At 41.8% G+C, this 26628-nt stretch overlaps 2 protein-coding genes across 3 annotated transcripts; one reads left to right on the top strand and one right to left on the bottom strand.

Annotated features, from left to right (window-relative positions):
* On the top strand, positions 1-19741 carry stumps (DBB domain-containing protein stumps). 2 transcript variants are annotated; one of them, XM_090176011.1, is made up of 13 exons: positions 1-350; positions 3770-4341; positions 4952-5090; positions 5160-5435; positions 5499-5789; positions 6506-6706; positions 14758-14865; positions 14923-15080; positions 15147-15278; positions 16900-17083; positions 17153-17247; positions 18188-18497; positions 19284-19741. In XM_090176011.1, exons 1-13 carry the CDS (start codon positions 275-277, stop codon positions 19631-19633), a joined length of 2892 nt encoding a protein of 963 aa, XP_090032137.1. In that variant the 5' UTR covers positions 1-274; the 3' UTR covers positions 19634-19741. The 2 variants fall into 2 exon arrangements, with proteins under 2 accessions (XP_090032137.1, XP_090032138.1); XM_090176012.1 differs by lacking the exon at positions 19284-19741 and having other exon boundaries at positions 18021-18313.
* On the bottom strand, positions 19685-26592 carry Pbp95 (proximal sequence element A Pbp95). Its single transcript, XM_090176010.1, has 14 exons — positions 26265-26592; positions 25559-25678; positions 25298-25499; positions 24932-25245; positions 22639-22803; positions 22506-22576; positions 22247-22436; positions 22088-22179; positions 21926-22014; positions 21745-21851; positions 21545-21682; positions 21211-21472; positions 20188-21075; positions 19685-19952 (listed from the first exon to the last, which is right to left on the bottom strand). Exons 1-14 carry the CDS (start codon positions 26526-26528, stop codon positions 19762-19764), a joined length of 3093 nt encoding a protein of 1030 aa, XP_090032136.1. The 5' UTR covers positions 26529-26592; the 3' UTR covers positions 19685-19761.
* Between the last annotated feature and the right edge of the window lie 36 nt (positions 26593-26628).

The raw sequence follows: 26628 nt of genomic DNA, 5'->3' as shown, positions 1-26628 counted from the left end.
TCTAGTTCGCGAAAGGAAAAGCCGGTCGTAGAGAGCTAAGCTTTAAGGTTCGGCTCGCAGTCAATGTAAATTCCTGAAGTACCAGTACCCAGACGCGTGCCGCCTAGACTCCCCCCGCAAACGTTTTTGGACGCATTCTCTAAACATCACCTCAGTTTGAAAACGCGTAACGCGGGAGTCTGTCTTATGTCATTCCAGCTCTGTTTATTTGTCGAAATTTTCAAGTTTTAAAACGGTCCGAAAGGTTTTTACCGCTTCCAGAGCGAGCTTGGATATGAAAGATTCGCGTCAGAAATCGGTCTCGCCTTGGGATACTGCAGTGTCACCCAGAAAGTCCACAAAACGAAGAGGTAAATGCCTTCACAGTTTTTGATGCTGGGTTAGGGGGAACGATGAGATTAGTAATAGCGGAAGTGTATCTCCCTAACCCGCTAAGGTTATTGAAATGTGTAAAACTATTACGGAAAATTATTTATTAATTAGTACATATTCTTACGCATTGTAATTTTAATATTTTACGTGGTTAGCAAAATTCGAACCCAACAGAATTCGCGTCGAATCTGCGAACAATATTTCATTTTTATGGCCCAGATGAATATTTATCTCGTAAGATATATATTATATAGAGTAATATCGGCGTGACGTATGTCGACGTCACCCATGCTTTTTCCTATAGATCAAAAACTGCCCTCAAAAAGGATATTAGCGAAAATATGTAAGAAATATTATGTACTGTAACTTTGGTAATGTGACCAGGTAATTTGGGTAGAACGATTAATACGAAACATTGATATTTTAAATCAATTTTCGTGACGTCTTCAGTAATGGTAGGTGACAAGGACATCCTGTTTTCGTAATAAAAGTTAAGTAATGTAGTTGACAGTATAGGTGGAAATAAACAGGAATATTTCAAACGATAGAGAATAAATGAACTTCAAGTGTGTTTAGTGATGGTTCTGAGGCTCAAAACATAAATCAATACCGCTTAGGTAAACCGAGTGTCACAGTGTTTAACGATATATGAAGAAAATGCACCATTTAATCGGACATTCGACCAATTTTCGTACTCTTCAGAAAAATCTTGAAAACAATTTCAAAATCTTGAAAACAATTTCAAAATCTTGAAAACAATTTCAAAATCTTGAAAACAATTTCGAAATTTTGAAATCAATTTCGAAATCTAGAAAACAATTCAAAATCTTGAAAACAATTTCAAAATCTTGAAATCAATTTCGAAATCTTAAAAACAATTCCAAAATCTTGAAAACAATTCCCAAATCTTGAAAACAATTTCGAAATCTTGAAAACAATTTCGAAATCTTGAAAACAATTTCGAAATCTTGAAAACAATTTCGAAATTTTGAAATCAATTTCGAAATCTAGAAAACAATTTCGAAATCTTAAAAACAATTCCAAAATCTTGAAAACAATTTCGAAATCTTGAAAACAATTTCGAAATCTTGAAAACAATTTCGAAATCTTGAAAACAATTTCGAAATTTTGAAATCAATTTCGAAATCTAGAAAACAATTTCAAAATCTTGAAAACAATTTCGAAATCTTGAAAACAATTTCAAAATCTTGAAAACAATTTCAAAATCTTGAAAACAATTCCCAAATCTTGAAAACAATTTCAAAATATTGAAAACAATTTCCAAATCTTGAAAACAATTTCGAAATCTAGAAAACAATTTCGAAATCTGGTAGAAAATCAATTTCGATATCGAGAAAACAATTTCGAAATCTGGTAGAAAATCAATCCCAAAATAACGTAATTAGCATTTCCAACCGGATATAAACAGAAAAATAGCCCTTCATCTTAAATTCATTTTAAAATTTCCGAAATCACCTTGAGACTCCAAATACCTTACGCAATATCTGTAGGTGTCCTACACATCGCCTTCAATTACGTAGATTGTAAATAAGATATGTCAAGTGGCGTATCATTAATGAAAGTGTCCTTTGACCACGCCTTAAGACGCGTGTGTTGTTATGGGCCAAAACAAAACTTTAAAATAACTTCCCGTTCTTGTTTCTGGACTAGTGCCACAATTATTATTAAGATAATTGGGAAAATTCAACAACGAAAATAATATTTAAAACTTTCGAGAATATACGCTCTTAAAAGTGTGGGTAGCCCTTATAGTTTTATTTCCTTTTGCCTGGCTCGACGCTAAGCTAATAAACTGAACTCAGGGCTAACTAAATAACGAAGAACTGCACTCCATATCCTTCAATGGGATCCACATTTAAAACTACATCCATAATATTTTTTATCTGAGCGATTTATTTCCGTCTGCCATCTTTGCGAGGCGGGAAATGAAAACAGTCTGGCTTGTATTTGAAATCATCCCTGCTCAAACGAAAGAAATACCAGTACTGTATTTTAATGAAATGAACAGTCTGAAAGGCCCCTCTTTGTGATGCCACAATTTTCTGTATATAAATTTTGGTATAATGAGACCAGAGAGAGGAAAAGACCGAGTGGGTGCCTTATGGATGCTGGACGATAACAAATCATTTCATTAAAACAGTTTATCCTAGTCCCCGGGTGTCTACGGGGACATTGCATATAGGACGCAAAACTAAAACATTTTTACTATGTACAGTTAAGTCGAGTGAAACATAATAAGCTGGGTTGAACTTGAAACGTTAGTATATTCCCATTCGAACGATTATTTCTGGGAACTATTTCAAATTATAGCCCAATGGTGGGGTTAAATAAGTCAGTATTTTGTTAGGGTGGTTAGGTCTGGGTTTTACTAGGACAAAATGCACGCAAAAAATTGTATTAGGCCTAACGGGAATTTTTTTGCGTCGACGTTGACCCGTGAGGCGTTTTTATCCTAGCGAAAACCAGATTTATAAGCCACGTGTAGTAATACCACTTTAACTAAACTTTCTACGCGGACGCGTTTTTAATTGAGTGAATTACGTCATTCACCGGCTTAGTTTTGACGTCAAAGAGTCAAAATCCGATTGATGTGTCATAAATAGTTAAAAAACGACGAATAAAAACCTTGGAATATAATACACGATCCTCCTAGTAAAAACAAAGCGTAGTTTCGTAAGAATTGTCATTTTCCAGAAACTTTCTGAAGTCCTTGGTACAAACCCACTGGAAGTTCCTCCTCCGCCGAGAAAATAGTTCCGCCTACGAAAGGAAGATGACGCGTTTTTTAAAAAATAACAAACGACAATTATCTTCCCTCAACGCCCATAACAGATCTTAACTTGGCGTTTAGAAGAAAGCCTAATTATATTCTACAGCGGTCTCTAATTTTCTCCATTGGTGGTGATTCATTGTGTTAAGTGATTCAGTCATGGGATCTCTTTTAAAGAGTGCTAAGATATCGGTCGGCGCCACCCGGGGACGCCAATTTATTAATAATTAAAACAGCACCAATTTTTATCACTAACGAGTCATCCGTCAGAACAGTTTGGATGGGGCCCACGTGCGGCGGAAGTTGAAGCTAACGTCAACCAGCTAATTGTTATATTATTAATAATGAGGGCATAGTTTATTAATTGCATCGGAAACACCGGGAATATCATTGTATAAACACATAAAAGAAATACGTTCAAAGACAGTCAGACGATTGGCGCCATAGTCGCTAAATTTAAATGTCAGAAAACGAGTAAGACGTTTTGTTGAGCTATTTTACATGGTGTTTCATATTTATGGCGGATCACTTAATTGCGCATTAGTAATACCGTAGTTATCGTACTTTTCTTTTATGAAACCTTGATTTTTGCTTGAATAAAAATAGGTGGGAGATCCAATCCGATGGATGGTGCGGAGGGAAAAGCCCCAGTCGTCGACGTTACGATCATATTCGCGGACGACACCAGCGAATGGGACAAGTACCTGACGGGCTTTTTCAATTACTTCCAAGAATCCCCGGAACCGCGCCATTCGCAAAGATCATCTCCTACCAGACTAAACATTCTCCACAAAAGACTGGAAGAGGTTAATTTCTCGAACATAACTCCGACCGACTCCAACGCCCTGTCAACATCCAGAGCCACCTTGATTATACTGTCCCCGGCGTTCATCAATTACATCGAAGCACACGCTGACGTCTACGAGCTATGTAAACTACTGAAACCGGCCAATACTGTTGCAATGTTGTGCGGAGTTAGCAATAACGACATAGGATCCGTCCATCGGGCGGCGCTAGTGTCCTACGACGTTTGGCCGACACTGGTCGCCAGAAACACTGATAACGAATTCGTACTGTCCTTGGTACACGCACTTCAAGAGGTTTTGGCCAAGTCCCACGAGTCCACCAGGCTCGTTAACAAGTGCAACCTTAAATTAACACCTAGGAAGGTTAAAGAAGTACGTATTTTCAAAACGAGATCTTTTTAGGGAGAGGTCAGTGCCCCTCGATTTTCAGTTTCAGTCCTGGTAAAAATCTCACTATGCTGTTCGGCGCCATCTGTTACTGGTTTAAATATGAAATTAGTTTATGGTATCAATATAATTATTTTATTTCGTTAATTGTAATAATAACCTAATATTTATAAAGATAAATTATATAATATAATACAATAAAAAGTAAAAATTTAATAAATGGCACAACGTAGAGTACCATAACTTACACGCAAAAATCATATTAGTTCAAGTAGCGGTTGTTAGATGGCACGACGAGTCACTGTGATAATTTTTCCTCTGTATATTCCTTATAGTTACTTGGCAGCATGACGTCTTGCCGTACCTTTGGCTAAGGCCGCCATGCTGGTAATCTTTTTTTTTCCAATTGGAAAAAGCATGGGTGACGTATTATTTACGTCATGCTGCCTAGTCCATATTTAGCCACCAGGAGCAGACTATACGTGTGACGAACGGGTTACAAGTCGTTATACGGCAAAGACACTTACCTCTCCATAAAAAGATCTTGCTTAAAGTAACTATACTACTTTACATATCGAATGTTTCGTGGTTTCAGGGCCATAACAAAGTCTTCCTTCTGATGGAACAACCATTGGATCCAATACTCAAAGTACAAGTATTTCTCGAAAGCGAAGGAGTTCGCGAAGTTCCGGTTAAACAAAGGAATCCGTATACATTACAGTTTATAGTACCTGGTAAGTTTCCCACTGCTTTGATAATTGGAAAGTTGACTTCTAAGTAAGAGTTATATTTTCTCTTTCCAGATACATATCTCAAAGTCTCCAAGATTCTGAACGTTCACATTCGATGTCAAGGAAAACTTCTGGGCGTCCTTCCCTTAAAGGTCGAGTCTTTAATGGGCGAACTGTCCACCATTTTATCAGCAGTGGACTCCCCGTACGAACTACTCTGTCGGACATTAGGCCTGGACTCTCGTCATCAAGTGGACTCTTTTTTGACCGAAAGGTTTCGACAAAGACTGCCCAAAGGTTTTTTATCGGACTGGGTGACACCAACGCCATTAAACAAAATAGACAGTAGTAAGTTTCCAATTGTTAATATCAAATTACAATTTTCACGGACGAATTTCTTCAAATTCTTAGTTAAGGAAGAACTTCCGACATTGCTACACTTTTCGGCTTGCTACGGCTTGAAACTTTTCACGAAACTTCTGCTCGAAAGTCCAGCTGGAAATCTAGCTTGTTCCATTAAAAACACGCGAGGCCTAACCCCGAGTCAGATGGCCAACTACGCCGGACACAATGATTTGGCGTCTTTATTGGACGAAGTTGAGAAAGGTCCCCGTTCGAATCAATCGAAACGGAAACCAAAACCTCTAAGTTACGAGAATCTAATGATGGCCACTACTACGTGTTGGTCCAATCTAACATACGGTAAATCTTCACTTACATAACACCAGAAGTTTATAATATATGTGACTATGTCTTACGAGATACGAATTCACCAAAGCTATTAAAATGAAACATGTACGTTCACAGCAGGGTTCATACAAACATGGAAATCAGTGAAAACCTGGAAATATCAGTGAAATTTATTTAAAGCAAGAAAGTCAGGGAAATCAGGGAAAATAATTATGAGAACTCAAAATTATGCGCAATTTGTTTTAGTATTACTGAAATTATTACTTAGTATTGAATTCATACGTTCAATCTTGACTATATCATATTAGAAAGTGTAACAGTAATGCTTTTAACATTTTAGAGACCCCTATTGTTTTTAAAAGTACACCTGGAAAATATTCAAAACTACTCTGGAAAACCTGTAAATATCAGGGAAAATAGTTTTTGAATATTGTATGAACCCTGCACAGACTCTTAGTAATTGAATTTTCCGACATACCGCGGATGTGTATTACATTTCCCGGCGATGTAAACCGTAAAGATTATACTGTGACTGCCTAAGGATGGTTACTTATTTATAAGCTTTATTTACCGATTAATAGTTTTAGACATTGCTATATTTTTTCATAAGAAAACAATGTTTAAAAATCAATATGAGCCTGTGAAGGTAAATGTTTCAAGCGAATAACATTGGCACTATAGATAACAAACATGTTGATAATTCGAAATTGAAGGAATGTCAATTCCAGTGAATATGCCTTCTGAAAACGAGAATTCCGGTGGTAGCTATAGCGCTTCCTTGTCCGATCACGTCTCTACCAAAGAAGAGCAGTTTTCGCCAACCGAAGCCCAAGCTGAGAAACCTCCAACTTGGGAGGAAACGACTAGGCAGGAATCAATTGAGGAGGAAAATGCCTACCTATCGATGCACGGCCTCAAACCTCTAGAGGGTAAGGCTTTCCTTCCAAATTGTTGTTTTTTGTGTTGTCAATTTTCCGGAAAAATAAAATGCGGAAAAATGTGCAGAATATTTTCCGGAAATTTTTCAATACTTGGTTTAAACTTGTCTAAAGGTTTAGTTTTAATTTTAAAATCGAAAAAATTAGGCGAAAATGCCGCTTTATTTAAATTTGCAAACAATATATTAGACTAATCATGGAATGAAACCTCGGTCATTTTCCGACTTACAACAATAGTTTTTTTAACTAGTACCTCCACGGGCCAACTGATCAGTTTATTCAGGCGGTAATTCCCGGATATCTGACGTAAATCAGATCTTCAGATCTGGTTAATTTTTTATATTATCCTCACCTAGTAATCTGATTTAGAAAATAAATCCTAAGTAGCCTATCTAACCAGGTTCAGTTATCTGACTTTTACGTTTATTATATACTAGCTGGGTAGCCCGTCCTTCGGCTGGGCCCCAGCTAGAACTAAAATCCCGTGAAGACTGTTTCGGCCGGGCCCCAGCTAGAACTAAAATCCCGTGAAGACTGTTTCGGCCGGGCCCCAGCTAGAACTAAAATCCCGTGAAGACTGTTTCGGCCGGGCCCCAGCTAGAGCTAAAATCCCGTGAAGACTGTTTCGGCCGGGCCCCAGCTATAACTAAAATCTAGTGAAGACTGTTTCGGCCGGGCCCCAGCTAAAACTAAAATCCCGTGAAGACTGTTTCGGCCGGGCCCCAGCTAGAACTAAAATCCCGTGAAGACTGTTTCGGCCGGGCCCCAGCTAGAACTAAAATCCCGTGAAGACTGTTTCGGCCGGGCCCCAGCTAGAGCTAAAATCCCGTGAAGACTGTTTCGGCCGGGCCCCAGCTAAAACTAAAATCTAGTGAAGACTGTTTCGGCCGGGCCCCAGCTAAAACTAAAATCCCGTGAAGACTGTTTCGGCCGGGCCCCAGCTAGAGCTAAAATCCCGCGAAGACTGTTTCGGCCGGGCCCAGCTAGAGCTAAAATCCCGTGAAGACTGTTTCGGCCGGGCCCCAGCTAGAGCTAAAATCCCGTGAAGACTGTTTCGGCCGGGCCCCAGCTAAAACTAAAATCTCGTGAAGACTGTTTCGGCCGGGCCCCAGCTAGAGCTAAAATCCCGTGAAGACTGTTTCGGCCGGGCCCCAGCTAGAGCTAAAATCCCGTGAAGACTGTTTCGGCCGGGCCCCAGCTAGAACTAAAATCCCGTGAAGACTGTTTCGGCCGGGCCCCAGCTAGAACTAAAATCCCGTGAAGACTGTTTCGGCCGGGCCCCAGCTAGAGCTAAAATCCCGTGAAGACTGTTTCGGCCGGGCCCCAGCTATAACTAAAATCTAGTGAAGACTGTTTCGGCCGGGCCCCAGCTAAAACTAAAATCCCGTGAAGACTGTTTCGGCCGGGCCCCAGCTAGAACTAAAATCCCGTGAAGACTGTTTCGGCCGGGCCCCAGCTAGAACTAAAATCCCGTGAAGACTGTTTCGGCCGGGCCCCAGCTAGAGCTAAAATCCCGTGAAGACTGTTTCGGCCGGGCCCCAGCTAAAACTAAAATCTAGTGAAGACTGTTTCGGCCGGGCCCCAGCTAAAACTAAAATCCCGTGAAGACTGTTTCGGCCGGGCCCCAGCTAGAGCTAAAATCCCGCGAAGACTGTTTCGGCCGGGCCCAGCTAGAGCTAAAATCCCGTGAAGACTGTTTCGGCCGGGCCCCAGCTAGAGCTAAAATCCCGTGAAGACTGTTTCGGCCGGGCCCCAGCTAAAACTAAAATCTCGTGAAGACTGTTTCGGCCGGGCCCCAGCTAAAACTAAAATCTCGTGAAGACTGTTTCGGCCGGGCCCCAGCTAGAGCTAAAATCCCGTGAAGACTGTTTCGGCCGGGCCCCAGCTAGAGCTAAAATCCCGTGAAGACTGTTTCGGCCGGGCCCCAGCTAGAGCTAAAATCCCGTGAAGACTGTTTCGGCCGGGCCCCAGCTAGAGCTAAAATCCCGTGAAGACTGTTTCGGCCGGGCCCCAGCTAGAGCTAAAATCCCGTGAAGACTGTTTCGGCCGGGCCCCAGCTAGAGCTAAAATCCCTTGAAGACTGTTTCGGCCGGGCCCCAGCTAGAGCTAAAATCCCGTGAAGACTGTTTCGGCCGGGCCCCAGCTAGAGCTAAAATCCCTTGAAGACTGTTTCGGCCGGGCCCCAGCTAGAGCTAAAATCCCGCGAAGACTGTTTCGGCCGGGCCCAGCTAGAGCTAAAATCCCGTGAAGACTGTTTCGGCCGGGCCCCAGCTAGAGCTAAAATCCCGTGAAGACTGTTTCGGCCGGGCCCCAGCTAAAACTAAAATCTCGTGAAGACTGTTTCGGCCGGGCCCCAGCTAGAGCTAAAATCCCGTGAAGACTGTTTCGGCCGGGCCCCAGCTAGAGCTAAAATCCCGTGAAGACTGTTTCGGCCGGGCCCCAGCTAGAGCTAAAATCCCGTGAAGACTGTTTCGGCCGGGCCCCAGCTAGAGCTAAAATCCCGTGAAGACTGTTTCGGCCGGGCCCCAGCTAAAACTAAAATCTCGTGAAGACTGTTTCGGCCGGGCCCCAGCTAAAACTAAAATCTCGTGAAGACTGTTTCGGCCGGGCCCCAGCTAGAGCTAAAATCCCGTGAAGACTGTTTCGGCCGGGCCCCAGCTAGAGCTAAAATCCCGTGAAGACTGTTTCGGCCGGGCCCCAGCTAGAGCTAAAATCCCGTGAAGACTGTTTCGGCCGGGCCCCAGCTAGAGCTAAAATCCCGTGAAGACTGTTTCGGCCGGGCCCCAGCTAGAGCTAAAATCCCGTGAAGACTGTTTCGGCCGGGCCCCAGCTAGAGCTAAAATCCCTTGAAGACTGTTTCGGCCGGGCCCCAGCTAGAGCTAAAATCCCGTGAAGACTGTTTCGGCCGGGCCCCAGCTAGAGCTAAAATCCCGTGAAGACTGTTTCGGCCGGGCCCCAGCTAGAGCTAAAATCCCGCGAAGACTGTTTCGGCCGGGCCCAGCTAGAGCTAAAATCCCGTGAAGACTGTTTCGGCCGGGCCCCAGCTAGAGCTAAAATCCCGTGAAGACTGTTTCGGCCGGGCCCCAGCTAAAACTAAAATCTCGTGAAGACTGTTTCGGCCGGGCCCCAGCTAGAGCTAAAATCCCGTGAAGACTGTTTCGGCCGGGCCCCAGCTAGAGCTAAAATCCCGTGAAGACTGTTTCGGCCGGGCCCCAGCTAGAGCTAAAATCCCGTGAAGACTGTTTCGGCCGGGCCCCAGCTAGAGCTAAAATCCCGTGAAGACTGTTTCGGCCGGGCCCCAGCTAGAGCTAAAATCCCGTGAAGACTGTTTCGGCCGGGCCCCAGCTAGAGCTAAAATCCCGTGAAGACTGTTTCGGCCGGGCCCCAGCTAGAGCTAAAATCCCGTGAAGACTGTTTCGGCCGGGCCCCAGCTAGAGCTAAAATCCCTTGAAGACTGTTTCGGCCGGGCCCCAGCTAGAGCTAAAATCCCTTGAAGACTGTTTCGGCCGGGCCCCAGCTAGAGCTAAAATCCCGTGAAGACTGTTTCGGCCAGGCCCCAGCTAAAACTAAAATCCCGTGAAGACTGTTTCGGCCGGGCCCCAGCTAGAGCTAAAATCCCGTGAAGACTGTTTCGGCCGGGCCCCAGCTAAAACTAAAATCCCGTGAAGACTGTTTCGGCCGGGCCCCAGCTAGAGCTAAAATCCCGTGAAGACTGTTTCGGCCGGGCCCCAGCTAGAGCTAAAATCCCGTGAAGACTGTTTCGGCCGGGCCCCAGCTAAAACTAAAATCTCGTGAAGACTGTTTCGGCCGGGCCCCAGCTAGAGCTAAAATCCCGTGAAGACTGTTTCGGCCGGGCCCCAGCTAGAGCTAAAATCCCGTGAAGACTGTTTCGGCCGGGCCCCAGCTAGAGCTAAAATCCCGTGAAGACTGTTTCGGCCGGGCCCCAGCTAGAGCTAAAATCCCGTGAAGACTGTTTCGGCCGGGCCCCAGCTAGAGCTAAAATCCGTGAAGACTGTTTCGGCCGGGCCCCAGCTAGAGCTAAAATCCCTTGAAGACTGTTTCGGCCGGGCCCCAGCTAGAGCTAAAATCCCGTGAAGACTGTTTCGGCCGGGCCCCAGCTAGAGCTAAAATCCCGTGAAGACTGTTTCGGCCGGGCCCCAGCTAGAGCTAAAATCCCGTGAAGACTGTTTCGGCCGGGCCCCAGCTAGAGCTAAAATCCCGTGAAGACTGTTTCGGCCGGGCCCCAGCTAGAGCTAAAATCCCGTGAAGACTGTTTCGGCCGGGCCCCAGCTAGAGCTAAAATCCCGTGAAGACTGTTTCGGCCGGGCCCCAGCTAAAACTAAAATCCCGTGAAGACTGTTTTGGCCGGGCCCCAGCTAGAACTAAAATCCCGTGAAGACTGTTTCGGCCGGGCCCCAGCTAGAGCTAAAATCCCGTGAAGACTGTTTCGGCCGGGCCCCAGCTAAAACTAAAATCTCGTGAAGACTGTTTCGGCCGGGCCCCAGCTAGAACTAAAATCCCGTGAAGACTGTTTCGGCCGGGCCCCAGCTAGAGCTAAAATCCCGTGAAGACTGTTTCGGCCGGGCCCCAGCTAAAACTAAAATCTCGTGAAGACTGTTTCGGCCGGGCCCCAGCTAAAACTAAAATCCCGTGAAGACTGTTTCGGCCGGGCCCCAGCTAGAGCTAAAATCCGTGAAGACTGTTTCGGCCGGGCCCCAGCTAGAGCTAAAATCCCTTGAAGACTGTTTCGGCCGGGCCCCAGCTAGAGCTAAAATCCCGTGAAGACTGTTTCGGCCGGGCCCCAGCTAGAGCTAAAATCCCGTGAAGACTGTTTCGGCCGGGGCCCAGCTAGAGCTAAAATCCCGTGAAGACTGTTTCGGCCGGGCCCCAGCTAGAGCTAAAATCCCGTGAAGACTGTTTCGGCCGGGCCCCAGCTAGAGCTAAAATCCCGTGAAGACTGTTTCGGCCGGGCCCCAGCTAGAGCTAAAATCCCGTGAAGACTGTTTCGGCCGGGCCCCAGCTAGAGCTAAAATCCCGTGAAGACTGTTTCGGCCGGGCCCCAGCTAAAACTAAAATCCCGTGAAGACTGTTTTGGCCGGGCCCCAGCTAGAACTAAAATCCCGTGAAGACTGTTTCGGCCGGGCCCCAGCTAGAGCTAAAATCCCGTGAAGACTGTTTCGGCCGGGCCCCAGCTAAAACTAAAATCTCGTGAAGACTGTTTCGGCCGGGCCCCAGCTAGAACTAAAATCCCGTGAAGACTGTTTCGGCCGGGCCCCAGCTAGAGCTAAAATCCCGTGAAGACTGTTTCGGCCGGGCCCCAGCTAAAACTAAAATCTCGTGAAGACTGTTTCGGCCGGGCCCCAGCTAAAACTAAAATCTCGTGAAGACTGTTTCGGCCGGGCCCCAGCTAGAACTAAAATCCCGTGAAGACTGTTTCGGCCGGGCCCCAGCTAGAGCTAAAATCCCGTGAAGACTGTTTCGGCCGGGCCCCAGCTAAAACTAAAATCTCGTGAAGACTGTTTCGGCCGGGCCCCAGCTAAAACTAAAATCCCGTGAAGACTGTTTCGGTCGGGCCCCAGCTAGAGCTAAAATCCCGTGAAGACTGTTTCGGCCGGGCCCCAGCTAAAACTAAAATCCCGTGAAGACTGTTTCGGCCAGGCCCCAGCTAAAACTAAAATCCCGTGAAGACTGTTTCGGCCGGGCCCCAGCTAGAGCTAAAATCCCGTGAAGACTGTTTCGGTCGGGCCCCAGCTAAAACTAAAATCCCGTGAAGACTGTTTCGGCCGGGCCCCAGCTAGAGCTAAAATCCCGTGAAGACTGTTTCGGCCGGGCCCCAGCTAAAACTAAAATCCCGTGAAGACTGTTTCGGCCGGGCCCCAGCTAGAGCTAAAATCCCGTGAAGACTGTTTCGGCCGGGCCCCAGCTAAAACTAAAATCCCGTTAAGACTGAGTCATAAACTAAACCCTTCCCCCACCCCCCAGCGCAGCAACTAAATTGACAGGGCAGAAAAATATTCGTTGTATAGGTGTATGTAGGTTGCAGGATTCACGGCACCTTTCCAGGGGCAAAAATACATTATTTAATAAATTAACTTAATTGGAAATCGATGAAAATAGCTCTACTCGCTGGCTTTGCGCCATAAGAATAGCTGTGAGAAATTTGGCGCCAATCACTGCTAGCTTATATTAAACCTGGTGACATAACTCGTTGTTTTACCAGAAATATGGAAGTACATACTGCCTACTCTTTGGTCTTTGGTACACTAAATGTTACAATGGGGAGGGGTCTCTGAAATGTTACATTACATTATCCCCCCCTCCCAGCCTCCATTCTCCAAGTGACGATGACGCCAGTGCCGTAACTAGCCTTTTATGTGCCCGGGGCGAGCTTCTATAACTGCGCCCTTGAAAAATGCATGGCCCAAAACTTGGTCCTGGTGTGGTCATTTCTGCGCCCCATCCAGGGTCTGCGCCCTATGCCTGGGCACCGCCGTAGTTACGGCACTGGATGACGCAGCCGCGAAATTGACTGAGGCAGAAAAATATTGGTTGTATAGTTGTATGTAGGTTGCAGGATTCACGGCACCTTTCCAGGGGCAAAAATACATGATTTAATTACTTAACTTAATTGGAAATCGATGAAAATAGCGCGACTCGCTACCTTTGCGCCATAAGAATAGCTGTGCGAAATTTGGCGGTCCTAGGTTGAACGGCTCGGACGTCTATGGAGAAACAGACGCGAGACAGAAGACACTTAGGAATATAGTATAGATAATAATCTGGTGGAAAGCAAATCAAAATAAACGATAACTAAAATTTCGAAAGAAATTTAATCGGGTTACAATGAATTAAGATTAGTTTCGGGTTTAAACTATCTGGGAAGCTATTCTGTAAAAAATCTAAAATGACCAAAAATTCATGATTCGTCAAAAATGACAATGCGCGTGTGGAGAAGAGGCTGCTATCGAAATATCAAACTATCGAAAGAATTGGTCAAACTCAAAATCGCGGCACTCTGTTACCTTGGGTACCAAAAATAGACAGATATTTGACTCAAATACCGGATATAGCGTAACATACTTCCACCTATGAGCAACAAAAACAAGGAGAACGCAGCTAGTCTTTAAGCACGCTAACACAGTGTTGTGTACAAATTTCATTGGACGAAAGCAATTTTCTCCTTCCGACGGCACCAGGCGCTAAAGCCTCTAACCAATGAAAACTGCACACAAAAAATGTACGACTTTTGACGGGTTGCGCTCTCCTTGTGTGGGGTGCTGTGTTTGTTGCTCCTAGCTTCTAAGCAATCGCTGAGCAGGTTATATTTAAGCGTCTATTTAATTAATACCGGTAGACGAAAAAGGGGACTCCAATTTGGGCAAATAAAGATTCAATACATTCATTCGGGGCGTGTAGAATCGACAGTGGGCCAATATTTTCCGAATGCGCCACAATGAAATTTCCGCATTCCGAATGTCATCGTAGCGCGTCCGTAGAACGACTTTTTGATAAACAGTCCGTAGGACTTCAGGAATAATGCATAATCGAAAGGCACCATTATGAATCACTCTTAAAGTGGGCTCACCTCCCCCGGCCGAAATGGATATCCGAAACACAGCGTAATACTGTACACAAAAAAGGCACTACTTTTGATGGGTGGCGTTCTCCTTGTGTGGGGGTGCTGTGTTTGTTGCTCCTAGCTGCCAGTACTTAAAATTGAACCTATGATTGAACTTATACAATCGATAGTTTGATTTTTCGATATCCGCCACTTCTCGCAATGCCATTTTTGACGGTTCGTGTTTGTATTTGTAATTTTTGATTTTTACAGAATAGCCTTCTCGTATCAACCGATCTGATACTGCCTAAACGTAATTTACAGAATAGCCTTCTCGTATCAACCGAGGCGATCTGATACTGCCTAAACGTAATTTCGGATAATCCGATCTATCGCAATTATTCCCCAAAGTCAGATAACGCACCTTTTACCTAAGACGAACTACTTTAAACAACATGTATTAAGAAACACATTTCTTTCATAGCTGAGCTACTGCCGCACGAAATTATGTTGCAAAAAGAGTTTGACACCAAAAAGCACCAACGCGAAATACCCGTCGAACAGGAAACTGAAATTGAAGTTCAACAAACAGGTACGTTGTAAACACCGCCGAAAATTTGGTTCAAATTATACTAAAGTTCGAAAATAGATTCAGACGCGTCATGTAGCAGCAAATGCTTCACTAAAAGTCAAAATGAGTTGGCGCAAATTTTGGAGAGTTTCAAACGAGGTCGAAGTATTGACGAGATTGAAAATGAGGTTCACGAATGGAAGAGGAAAAACTCGGCTCCTTTACTAGAAGACGAAGTAAATATAAATATAACGCTTGTCATCGTAAAGAACGCGAAATTTAAATATCTTCTCTCGTGAAAGGAAAATCTAAATCTATTGAGGCTTGAGTATGAAAAGAAGCTCGTTGAAAGCAGTCCCAACAGTCGTAAACGAGGCTTTTTAGATTTCAAGAATCTTTTTCCGGGTAAAAAATGCGACAAAAAGAAAACGGGGGTAAGTTTCGACATAAATATTAGAATAAGTAACATAAAACATAAGTATGACGCTTCCTAGTCCCCTGACAGATGCTATTTTATTTAGCTTAGTATGATTCGCCCAATGACGATATTAATTACTAACACCCTCTCGACTACAAAATGCTTAACTAACTCTGCGCGTGTGCGAAGGTATCACAAGGAGCAGCCATGTTTAAACATTAGAAATAGAGTATACTGATTTTTAACGTAACCGCTCATTGTGATACCTTCGCACTTAAGCAGTCGCTCATAGAAATATAAATGAGACTAGAAGCAAGATTAGATTGTGGTGAGAAGGCTGCCATGAGAGTGGAATCGCCAGTATTCTTTGCGGGAGCACGCCATCTATTTTAAAAAGTTTAAAGTTTCTATTTTAAAAAGTTTAAAGTTTCTATTTTTTTAAATAGATGTGTGGATTAGTAGCGATTCCACTCTCATGGAAGCCATCTAGCTTGCCCGTTTTCCTGGAGATTACCGGATAGCGTAGTGGTTCTAGTCTCATTTCAATTTCTATGGCAGTCGCTGTTACGCCAATTTTCCCGATAGAGGGATAGGAAGAAGAGTTCTCGCGTTTGCTGAAGAAAATGGTGCGTTCAGTAACGCTCAACGAAGTATGTGAAAAATTATTTTCGTTGTGACCGTTGTTATAAGTGACGTAGGATCTTGTTGAACGCTTTTTACGCTTGTTGTAAATATTGTAAAATATCTTCGGTCGCGGCGTCTGCAGCTAGCCTTCCTCCGTGCTGCGACGTCACGTGACCGTTGAGCAATGAAAAACCTGCTCTTACAGCCGATGACTTCGTTGTTCAACGGACGGGCAACGTGTGTCAAAACCGGAAACGCGAAAAAGCGTAGAGTACGAATCTGAACTCAACGTTTACTCCACGGTGAGGGTTACTGAACGCAGCCAATCTGGCACTGGAAGGTTCCTATATTAAAGGGCCACACAATCATATGAAAAATTCGGCCCGAATTTCATCTAGATCCTCCCCTTCCGCACCTCACCCAACAGAATTGGCACTATTGTAAGCGGAAATAAGCGAGTTTCAATAAGCGCACCGCCATCTATCTGCTTTATCTATAGATAACTATTAGGATGGTACTTGTCACAACAAAAGGTAATATGACGTCAGAGGTTACCGAGGTCGTCTGCTTTTTCGTCTAACTGCGCATTATTGAAACTCGTGTACGGGAAAATCGGGTTTCCAATTGCTCCCAAAATAGCCAATGACAACTCCGTCTAGCTGTGAGTAAAGAGCGCCGTTGATGTCATAGCTAGATCGATTCACATTGGTTATTCTCAGGCCAATTCAATTGCATTATAAAACTCGACAGCAGCAGCAGCCGACAACCTTTTTGAAGGATCAGCCAAGGTTTATTTGAAAATTGGAATAGCCTTTACTTTGAAGGAATAACAATTGGAACCAAAATTGTCTATTTTAAACATCCGATCATTTCTTGATGAACTAATTATCACCATCACACTTCGGGACAGACTATCATTAACCGGAATCTTTGTGTCACGCAGCTGACGCTCACGCTTATGATATTAGGTAATAAATAATTAAATCTAAACAAAGATCCTTTCGATCATTTAGATGGTGAATTCCACTTCCAATACGTCACTTTCGTCAATGGAAAATATGGAAGGTTCCAGCACATCCTCGAATTTCAAAAAGAAACCGCTTCCTATTCCCAGAAAAACGGCAAACTTCGAGGACATCGATCCTTCCAGACCAAATAGCACCATCAGTTCGTCCGGTTCCTCACACTCGAGATCCAGTACGATTTTACATTGCTTTACACTTCCTTTTTCGAAGAAAACGACAACGTTGACTTTTATCCCGGCAGGTACGGCGTCAAATTTTAGCAATCTTAGCGTTAATAGCGTTTACGATAGCGGAAATCAAACAGATTCGTGCGAGGAAAATGGCTCCAAGAACAAAGTAAGAGTACAAAATATCTATTGGAGAGAAGGATCCATCTTCCTATAGGCTGGGAAATATAGTGCCATCTGCCTTAATACCGTCAACCAGGAAATTATATATATTGGAATGCCTAAGGATTCAGGAAGATTATGATTCTCATAGAATCGGGTGCGGCTTTCAGCCGAAATTTCCCTCGTATTGTGTTAAGCTAGACCAACGATAATATTCCTAGATTCGAATTCTGAGAGCTTTCTGATTGGGAGTTTTGTTAGGAAGCGTTTACCCACTTCCGGCACGTGACCTCCGAAAAATCGGCCTCCATCGTCCTATCACGACCAACTTTGATGACGCCCTGTTTCGCGAACAGCGCTTCATCAAAGTAGGCCCCGGTCTTATTTGTAGTTGGTTTAAAGGTATCCCTCACTCACAACAGGAGAAGGCATAAGGGTCAGAAAAGAACTGGTTTTGAAGCACACTGCAAGTCTGGATTTTATGTTACCCCTATGCTTCCCCCTGTTGTGTTTAACTACGGAGCTATTTTTTCAGAGTTCCGGCAGGAAGTGAGTAAACGCTATTGACTATGCCCGAGGCAGTTATTTCGAATCTAGGGTACGAGGTTTATATTATCTTTGATTATACTCGGATCCAAGTTGACCTTGCCTCGAATAGAAGTTCACTTACCTTTGGCGAGATACATTCTATACTAACTAAAACTATTACATCGGAAAAATACGCTTTTAACATAAATAAATATCACTACGATGTATAATTTTTACATTTTAAATCGTTAGGCGGAGTAATACCGACGATAAATGTTGATCCGTAATGCGGTGTACACCGGGGAAAACGCGTCTATTTGAAAACCGCATTGAGCATGGGAAGGTACACGCTCCACGTTTTTGGATACTTCTCTCCACGAGCCCGGTAATCAATGAATAAAATGAGTGGTAATTTCAAGGGCTACGTCAACCAAAGCGTAATCGCCAGAGCCTTATTGAAACTGCCCGCCTCGGTAACCAGACGTCATTTCCCACTGAAACCCCCAGCTCCTCCGCCGAGAATTAGAAGATCACCCGTCAATGACGAAGAGGAGGAACATTACTCTCAACCTCGCCACAACGTGGACATGTGCCGCCAATTTGCTAACAAATGCACGACACAAACTACTCGCAACGCGATAGCGCCCGGAGACCGATTCTCGCAGCAAGAATACGTCGGCCCGGATTATGCCGCGGCCTGCTTTCATCACTTCAGACAAAACCAATCAAGTATGTATGACCAAAAGAAACTTTATAGCTCATAGTCAGTATGTCGGTAGCGTGATGAGATTGAAATTGGCTAATGAGTATTAACATAAGTGTATAATTTTATTAACATAAGTGTATAATTTTATTACATAAGTGTGACACTTAATATTCTTCACATGCCAAAGTTTTACTGAGAGCTATTCACAAAACAGACTGCATTACGGGCTTCGTCGCCGTTTTGCGTTCGCTTGCTAACGCGTCACACGTAGCCTTTGACAGCGCCTCGCTAGGGGGAGATTTTCTTCTTGCGATGACGTCACTCCGTTACTAGCTCTCAGTAAAATATTCCCCAAAGTGACAAACTTATGGAAAAATATTATAGACTTATGGTATTAAATATTAAAAATTCCGTTAAATGTCAGCCACAGCTGAAAGGTATACTTCGGTACACCTTTTAGTTTCCTGTCTTCAATTAAAGATTGCGCTCTCTGGGTCTCCCGTTTCCGCTGGAAGATGCGGACTTCGGGTGTCCAGATACGGCTAGAAGATCCAGACTTCGGGTCTCCAGATACGGCTAGAAAAAATGCGGACTCCGGGTCTCCAGATACGGCTAGAAGATCCGGACTTCGGGTCTCCAGATACGGCTAGAAGATCCGGACTTCGGGTCTCCAGATAAGGCTAGAAGTTCCGGACTTCGGGTCTCCAGATACGGCTAGAAGATCCGGACTTCGGGTCTCCAGATACGGCTAGAAGATGATTAGGTCACTTGAAAGCACCATACAATAATAATAATTTTTATAATTGCAGCGCCAAATTTAACCAACGCTACTTCAAGCCAATCGCTAAATGTGCGGAGCAGTACGACGTCATGTGACGACGACGAATGCTATTGGATCCCGCCACCGCCCATACCCGTTTATCGCAAAGTATCAGTGCCGAGTTTAAATATCAGCGGACCATGTTCTCCAGATTTAGAATACGACATACCGAAACCCACGGTGGTTTTTTCGCCGATAAGTAAAGGACCTGGTAACAATAACCAATTTCCCAACGCGGAGTGCCATTATTACGCCATTCCGCGGTCGGTTCAAACGGTCTCCAAGAGCTTTGAATGCATTCCGACAGAACCTCCGCCACCCCCGCCGCCAGTAAGTTAGACACAAAACAGATATTTCACCATTGTAATATATTTAAATGTAAACTAAGAGTTATGTGTATGCATTTTATACTTTAATGTTGAAAAATAAACAGTTTCTTAACAATTTTGTAACTATAAAGTTGTACTTCATTTCGAGATTCTAGCGCTGCGTCTGAGAGGCTCTTCACTAGATCTCTCAATTCTGATCCGTTTCTTCGGTGGTGGCTTGACCTTTTCCGTTACGCTGACAGCCCCATTGGAGGTCGCCCCGACATTCAATGAGTTCTTGGGATTTCCATCACCATTTTCCAGGTTGGGATTTGAAGCGTTACCATTCACTTTAGGGAAAAATAATAAATAATTCAATTAATAATTCCATTTAAATCGATCACGAACACGGTTAATGTAAGGTAGATACTACTATAAGCGGATAATGTACTATTGGACAGCATATTACACGCTCATATTAGAATAATATATACATTCCAATAGGATCTTTTAAGAACACTTGTGTCTAAAAGTGTTAAAAATCATTAGAATGCAATGAAATATTATTAATTATAAAGAACTCGCCTTTGCTTTGTTTGCTAGCTTTTTGTTCCTTTTTGTATTGACGCATTTCCTCCCTGGTTGAAGGAAGACCCATTCTCTGTCTTCTTTCCCTGGCTTTGGCAGAGTTCAGATGAGTTTTAATTCCTCTAAATTTTTTCTTTCGCTTTAATTTCCCAGTTTTGGTAAGAATTGGGTCTTTTCTACTAATTAAACTTTTCTTCACCTCTTCAATTTCAGCAACATCAGCCAAGTCTTCCGTGGGCACAGGTACAAATGACAGTAGTCCAGGCCATAAGAAACAACTCACAAATCGGCGTCTTAAGATATTATAGGAATCGCGCAAGGCCACCAAGACTTCACACTTCTGACAACGTTTCTCGATTTCACTAATACTCGGGATACTTGAGTCTGCTTTGCTAGGGCTGGCCAATCCTGGTGCATTTTGATCGATCACTTTGGAGGTACTAGGCGCGTTTAAGTCTATAAGAGAGTGATTTTTAACTTGGCAGCTAGAGCACACTAAGACTCTTTTGCCCAAAATGGAATTCACTACATTAGGGTTTTCGATTTCCATGGCCATCGAAGCTAGTCGTGTTCGGTCCATGACCATTCTATGGAAAGCATCCATTGTTGCCATATTAGGAGGCAGTACTGATTTTGGGTTTGAGCCATCACAGTCACTGTTGGAAATTGGATTGACGCATGTTTCGTAAATATTGTTAGTTATTTCTCCAATTTGATCTATTTGTCTCTTAATTAGCTTCCTGAAGCTACTAAATTCTACTTCTTCTGCATTATCGTAATCTGTTTCTTCCGCAGGAATGAGTATATCCATTCTCTTAACTTGCATTGTTTTATGGATGGTGTTGGTGATGGCATTAAATTCCACAGCCTTTTTACCTTCCAGGACTATAAATAAGAAAATAACAGTGCGTTAGAAGATGCTGAACAAAGTTGGTTAGCATGTTGAATAAGATGGGAAATGCTACGCAAGCAGCTGAAAATTCAATGACTTCTCTCATTAAATTAAAAACTATTACTTACGACTGTACAAATCCAATTTCTTGCTTGAATATGATAACAAATTGAGATTTTGTAGGAAAATATTGTCAATATGTTTTTCAATTGTTTCTTCAGTTCTAGGTTTATAACTCCTCTCGATTTTAAACCGATTTCTCTTCACAATGTTTTTTACATCTTTGATCAGGAAATCCAATTCATCCAATGTAACTGTAGGTAGTTCAACTGGTTGCAAATCCACCTCCTGACGCATTTTAGGATAAAACTTTCGTAGGCTCTTCCAATGCTATAAAATTGGAATAATTTATGAGCAAAGGATAAAAAAAAAAATTTTTAAAAGCATAAACAGAAAGAATACTTGTTTATTCTTCTTATTAGAGTTTTGCCGAAGAGATTTCAGTCTAGCCACCATATAATCCCTGAAAAAAATTCTTCTTCGTAAATATACGGTACGATTGAAGGTCTGAGTTAAAGGCCATTTGAAATTTGGATCATCCTACAGAAATTAAACTCAGTATCAAACTTTTCTTTATTAACCATAAGTAACAACATACTTACAATAACATTATGCGCTTCAGGTAGATTTAGCAAAATAGATTTATAACGTTGTGCAATCTTGTAATTTGATATTCCAGGGAAATATTGGCAAACTTTATGCCAGTTAACTGAGTGGATGAAAGATTTTCACTTTAAATTTCCGATAGCAGCCCTATATTAAAAAAAAAAACACATAACCTACAATTGTGCTCTTTTGCCAATCTTACAATTTCTTTATCTTCAGTTGGAGTGTATACATGAACTTTTTGGTCTTCAACACTCACCACAAATCTAGATTGTTAAGAAAATTCATTATAAAATACATATGAAATCTGAAAAAAAAAAGGCTTAATTTAGTCATTACCTCATTCTAACTTGTTGATATGTCCGATCTGTTAAAAGATTACTTATAAGTTGAAACTTTTTGTCATATTTCAAAAAACCGAGATAAATAAGCTGGAAAAGAATACAATTATGTTTCAGATAACATAATCTATCTTAAATTTTTCTAAATCAGTCATACCAAATCTTCCTCTAAAGTAAAAGGTCCTTTGAGTATAGTTGGGCAAAGAGTGTTGTAATAATGTGTACGAATTCTGTTTTTATATCGATTTGGAAAATGAGGAAACACTTCTTTCCACTGAATTACTCCATTATGTGTGTATATATTGACTAAATTAATTAACTTGTCATTTTCTTCCTTAGACCAAGCTCTGCAATTATAGTTAACAATTGATAAGTTATTTGGGCTAAAAAAAAGATACATTTATTAAGGAATTTACCCTTTGTGTTCAAAACCAACATTCAAAAAGTTTTGAAAATGCTCAACACAATCAAGGGATGTACGACCAGTCTATAACATAACAAATACACATGAAATTTTCACAAAACATTAAAAATATAAAGAAAACATACTCCTAAATCATTTGCTATAGAATCCCAATCATGAAACTCATATTCAACAGCAATGCTCTTTAGTCTTTCATTTTCATCATCAGTCCAAGGTTCATTATTTATAAGAGGATTTAAAATGAATTTCCACATTAGCATACAGCTTGTAGGGTTTCTCTTTCCAGAAAACTAAAATACCAACCATATCAGAATTGAATTGATGAAACATTTGGTTTCTTAAGCCTTTTCAAGGTCATACCCAAGATCACTTAAGCCTTTTCAAGGTCATACCCAAGATCACTGAAGCCTTTTCAAGGTCATACCCAAGATCACTTAAGCCTTCTCAAGGCCATACCCAAGCACCTTAATGCTTATCAAGGCCATATATACCTAGAGGTCGGCGTTTCGATAAGAAATTATACGATTGTTTATATTTATCCATAACCGATAATTATTCAGAAATATTCGAAAAAAATGATTAATTTTGCATGTTAAATCGTTGTTTAATCGTATAATTTATTCGTATAAAACAAATAATACTAATTTTTATGATTAATTGAAATTTTTGCGGTTAATTTATTTGTTATATACCCAAGCTCCCTTAAGCCTTGTCAAGACCATACCCCCAAGCTCCCTTACACCTAGTCAAGGCCATTGCCCCCAAGCTTTGTTAAACCTTGCCAAGTCCACAGGCAAGCCCCCTTTAGCCTTATAATTGACGGCTTTTAAAATTCATTTTGCGCGTGAAAATACTTCTTCATGTTATGGTCAAAAAAGCACGCAAAGAAGGCTGTGTGCCCAAGACATGTACAGTCCTGATCAAAAGTTTCTGGCCGTTTTTGTTTGGCAGTCAATTTGTTTCTATTTTGGGTAGAGAGCCGAGTGTGGGCTTCACGGAAAGAATATTCTCACGAAAATATTATGCCGGTTACGATAATGCGCTACCACTAGTAGGGCACAACCCATACCGGAAATAGTAAAACCCCTCCGAAATGGCGTCACGAAAAAATTAGTATAACTTGTCGTGTTTACGCTCGTTCGACGCGTTATCCTATTTAAAAACCAAATCTGGGTTCACTTTTCTAATCGGAATTGTGGTTGAAAAGTTATTGAAGAAATAGTGACGAAGTAAAACACGAAAATTAACCCTAATTTGGTTTTCAAGTTAAACAAAAGCAAACGTGAAAGTAGTAATATTTGAAATAATATCGCGCGAGACCATTTATTAAAATTTATTATTTGTTAAATAAATGGTCTCGCGCGAGACCATTTATTAAAATTTATTATTTGTTAAATAAATGGTCTCGCGCGAGACCATTTATTATAATTTATTATTTGTTAAATAAATGGTCTCACGCGATATTATTTCAAATATTACTACTTTCACGTTTGCTTTTGTTTAACTTGAAAACCAAATTAGGGTTAATTTTCGTGTTTTACGTCGTCACTATTTCTTCAATAACTTTTCAACCACAATTCCGATTAGAAAAGTGAACCCAGATTTGGTTTTTAAATAGGATAACGCGTCGAACGAGCGTAAACACGACAAATTATACTAATTTTTTCGTGACGCCATTTCAGAGGGGTTTTACCATTTCCGGTATGGATTGTGCCCTACTAGTGGTAGCGCATTATCGTAACCGGCATAATATTTTCGTGAGGGTATTCTTTCCGTGAAGCCCTCACTCGGCTCTCTACCTAATATAGAAACAAATTGACTGCCAAACAAAAACGGCCAGAAACTTTTGATCAGGACTGTACCTGTAGTGTCGCGCGCCATTTCAAAATCCGTCAATTGTCAAGGCCATACCCAAGCTCCCTTCCAAGGTAATGAGACAAAATCCTGCCGGACAAAATCCCCCCGTTGCCGGACAAAATACTCGAATTCTCATAGGGAAAACGATTTTATATAGTTATATCAAGGCTAGCGCGCGGAGCGCGCAACGGTTAGGTTCGCCAGGCGTGTAGGCACCGTTTTCTTGGGTTATCCAAAGAAAATGGTACTTTGAAATATTTCTAAAATGTGAACAAATACTACACTTTGATTTTAGCCAAAATGCCGAGAGCAGATACTACACTTTCGTGTTTTCTTAGTTTTGGGGGGATTTTGCCCGGGGGGGGGGGATTTTGTTCCATAATCCCCTTCCAAAGCCCCCTTAAGCCTTGTCAAGGCTTAAGGGGGCTTTGACCTTGAAAAGGCTTAAGAAACCCCTTACACCTAGTCAAGGCCATACCCCGGAGCTCCATTACACCTTGTCAAGGCCATACGCCCCAAGCTCCCTTACACCTTGTCATATATACCAAGCCCCTTACAAACCTTTTCTGCTGAAATATGAACCCAGTCAATTCCTCTCTTCTGAACTTGTGGCGAAAACAATTCCTCATCATCAAATTTTTTTATGGTATTAATTTCATCTTCAACGGTTTTAATTTTGAGTTGCTTCTCATCTTCTAATTTATGTATTTGTTCATCTTTTTCTTCAACTTGTTTTTCTGAACTCCAAACAAGGCTCTTCATTGCAACATATTTTGACTGAATATTTTCCATCCGTTGTTGTAGTGGTTCCATTAAATGTTTTCTAGCATTTAATCTAACAAAGTCAATTAACTGAGCCTTTTCCTTTGTAGTCCCTAAAATTAATTTTTTTAGAATGCTTCTTAATTTTTACCCTGAGCTATTTACATGGTACTGGAGTGTACAGGTAATTTGGAAACTCATTATTTGCAACTTTTAAGCAAAAATCCTCGTTCTTTGGAGGATAAAATCCATCATCATCTCTGAAATAAGGCGCAGTTAAGACCCTTGACAACGTTGTTGGCTTTTCATAGACAATAATTCCCTTTTTGTCTTTAATTTTCAAATTAAGTTGTTCTTGAACAGTTTTCTATTAAAATTGGTTGAAATTATTAGGAACCCTTTTGACTATTAGGTTAACTTCAATACCTGTTTCTCTCGGTTTGCAGATAAGGCATTTTCCATTTGGCAAATAACATCTATGAGATAATCCTGGTACATTTGATTTGAAACAAGACAAGCTTCTAAACTATGTCCATCAAAACCCATCTTCAAAAATACCAATTATTAAAAGATTTAAGAATAAAAACAGTGGTGGGTTAACAACCATCCAGCTGGGTATGCTTTATTATACAGGGTTCATACAATATTTCAAAAACCATTTTCCCTGATATTTCCAGGTTTTCCAGAGTAGTTTTGAATATTTTCCAGGTGTACTTTTTAAAACAATTGGGGTCTCTAAAATTTTAAAAGCATTACTGTTACACTTCCTAATATAATATAGTCAAAATTGAACGTATGAATTCAATACTAACTAATAATTTCAGTAATACTAAAACAAATTGCACATAATTTGGAGCTCTCATAATTATTTTCCCTGATTTCCCTGATTTTCCAGGAAAATTTTCATTTTCATTGATATTTCCCTGACTTTTTTGCTTTAAATTTCACTGATATTTCCAGGTTTTCACTGATTTCCATGTTTGTATGAACCCTGTTAAAGCCCCTCAAAGCTCCCTGCGTCTACCTTCGCTTCGAGGTTGCCTATTTGTTGCTTAGTTCCAAATCCCTAAGCCTAAGTTAATCCACCACTGAATAAAAGTACTGGCAGGTATCAATGATAAGCTATACATACTTCCACAGCAGAAGGTCTCGATGTGGTAGGAAATTTATGCTCATAATTTTCATTATCATATTCATCAATGACCATATTATCCTCATCATCATCATCTGATTCTTCTTCTTCATCATTGTAATCGGGCAGCAAAACTTCATTACAATCATCATCTTCCTCCTCCTCCTCCTCTTCCACCTCATTTGCCCCATCAATGTAATTATTGAGATAGGCCAATCCCAAATCTAACTCCAAGTTTTGTTCATACAAATACTTTTCATCCATAATTAATTTCCTTGGTAAGGTCTAATGAAGATAACCGTGGGGAAAAGTTGAATACTTGCTGCCTTGGTGACAGACGACAATAAAATATAAAAAAAAATTA

Source organism: Leiobunum rupestre, chromosome 5 (assembly GCF_980474605.1).
Source record: "Leiobunum rupestre chromosome 5, qqLeiRupe1.1.hap1, whole genome shotgun sequence".
NCBI lineage: Eukaryota > Metazoa > Arthropoda > Arachnida > Opiliones > Sclerosomatidae > Leiobunum > Leiobunum rupestre.
Note: the sequence above shows the minus strand (reverse complement) of the source record. Positions and strands in the feature narration are given on the sequence as shown.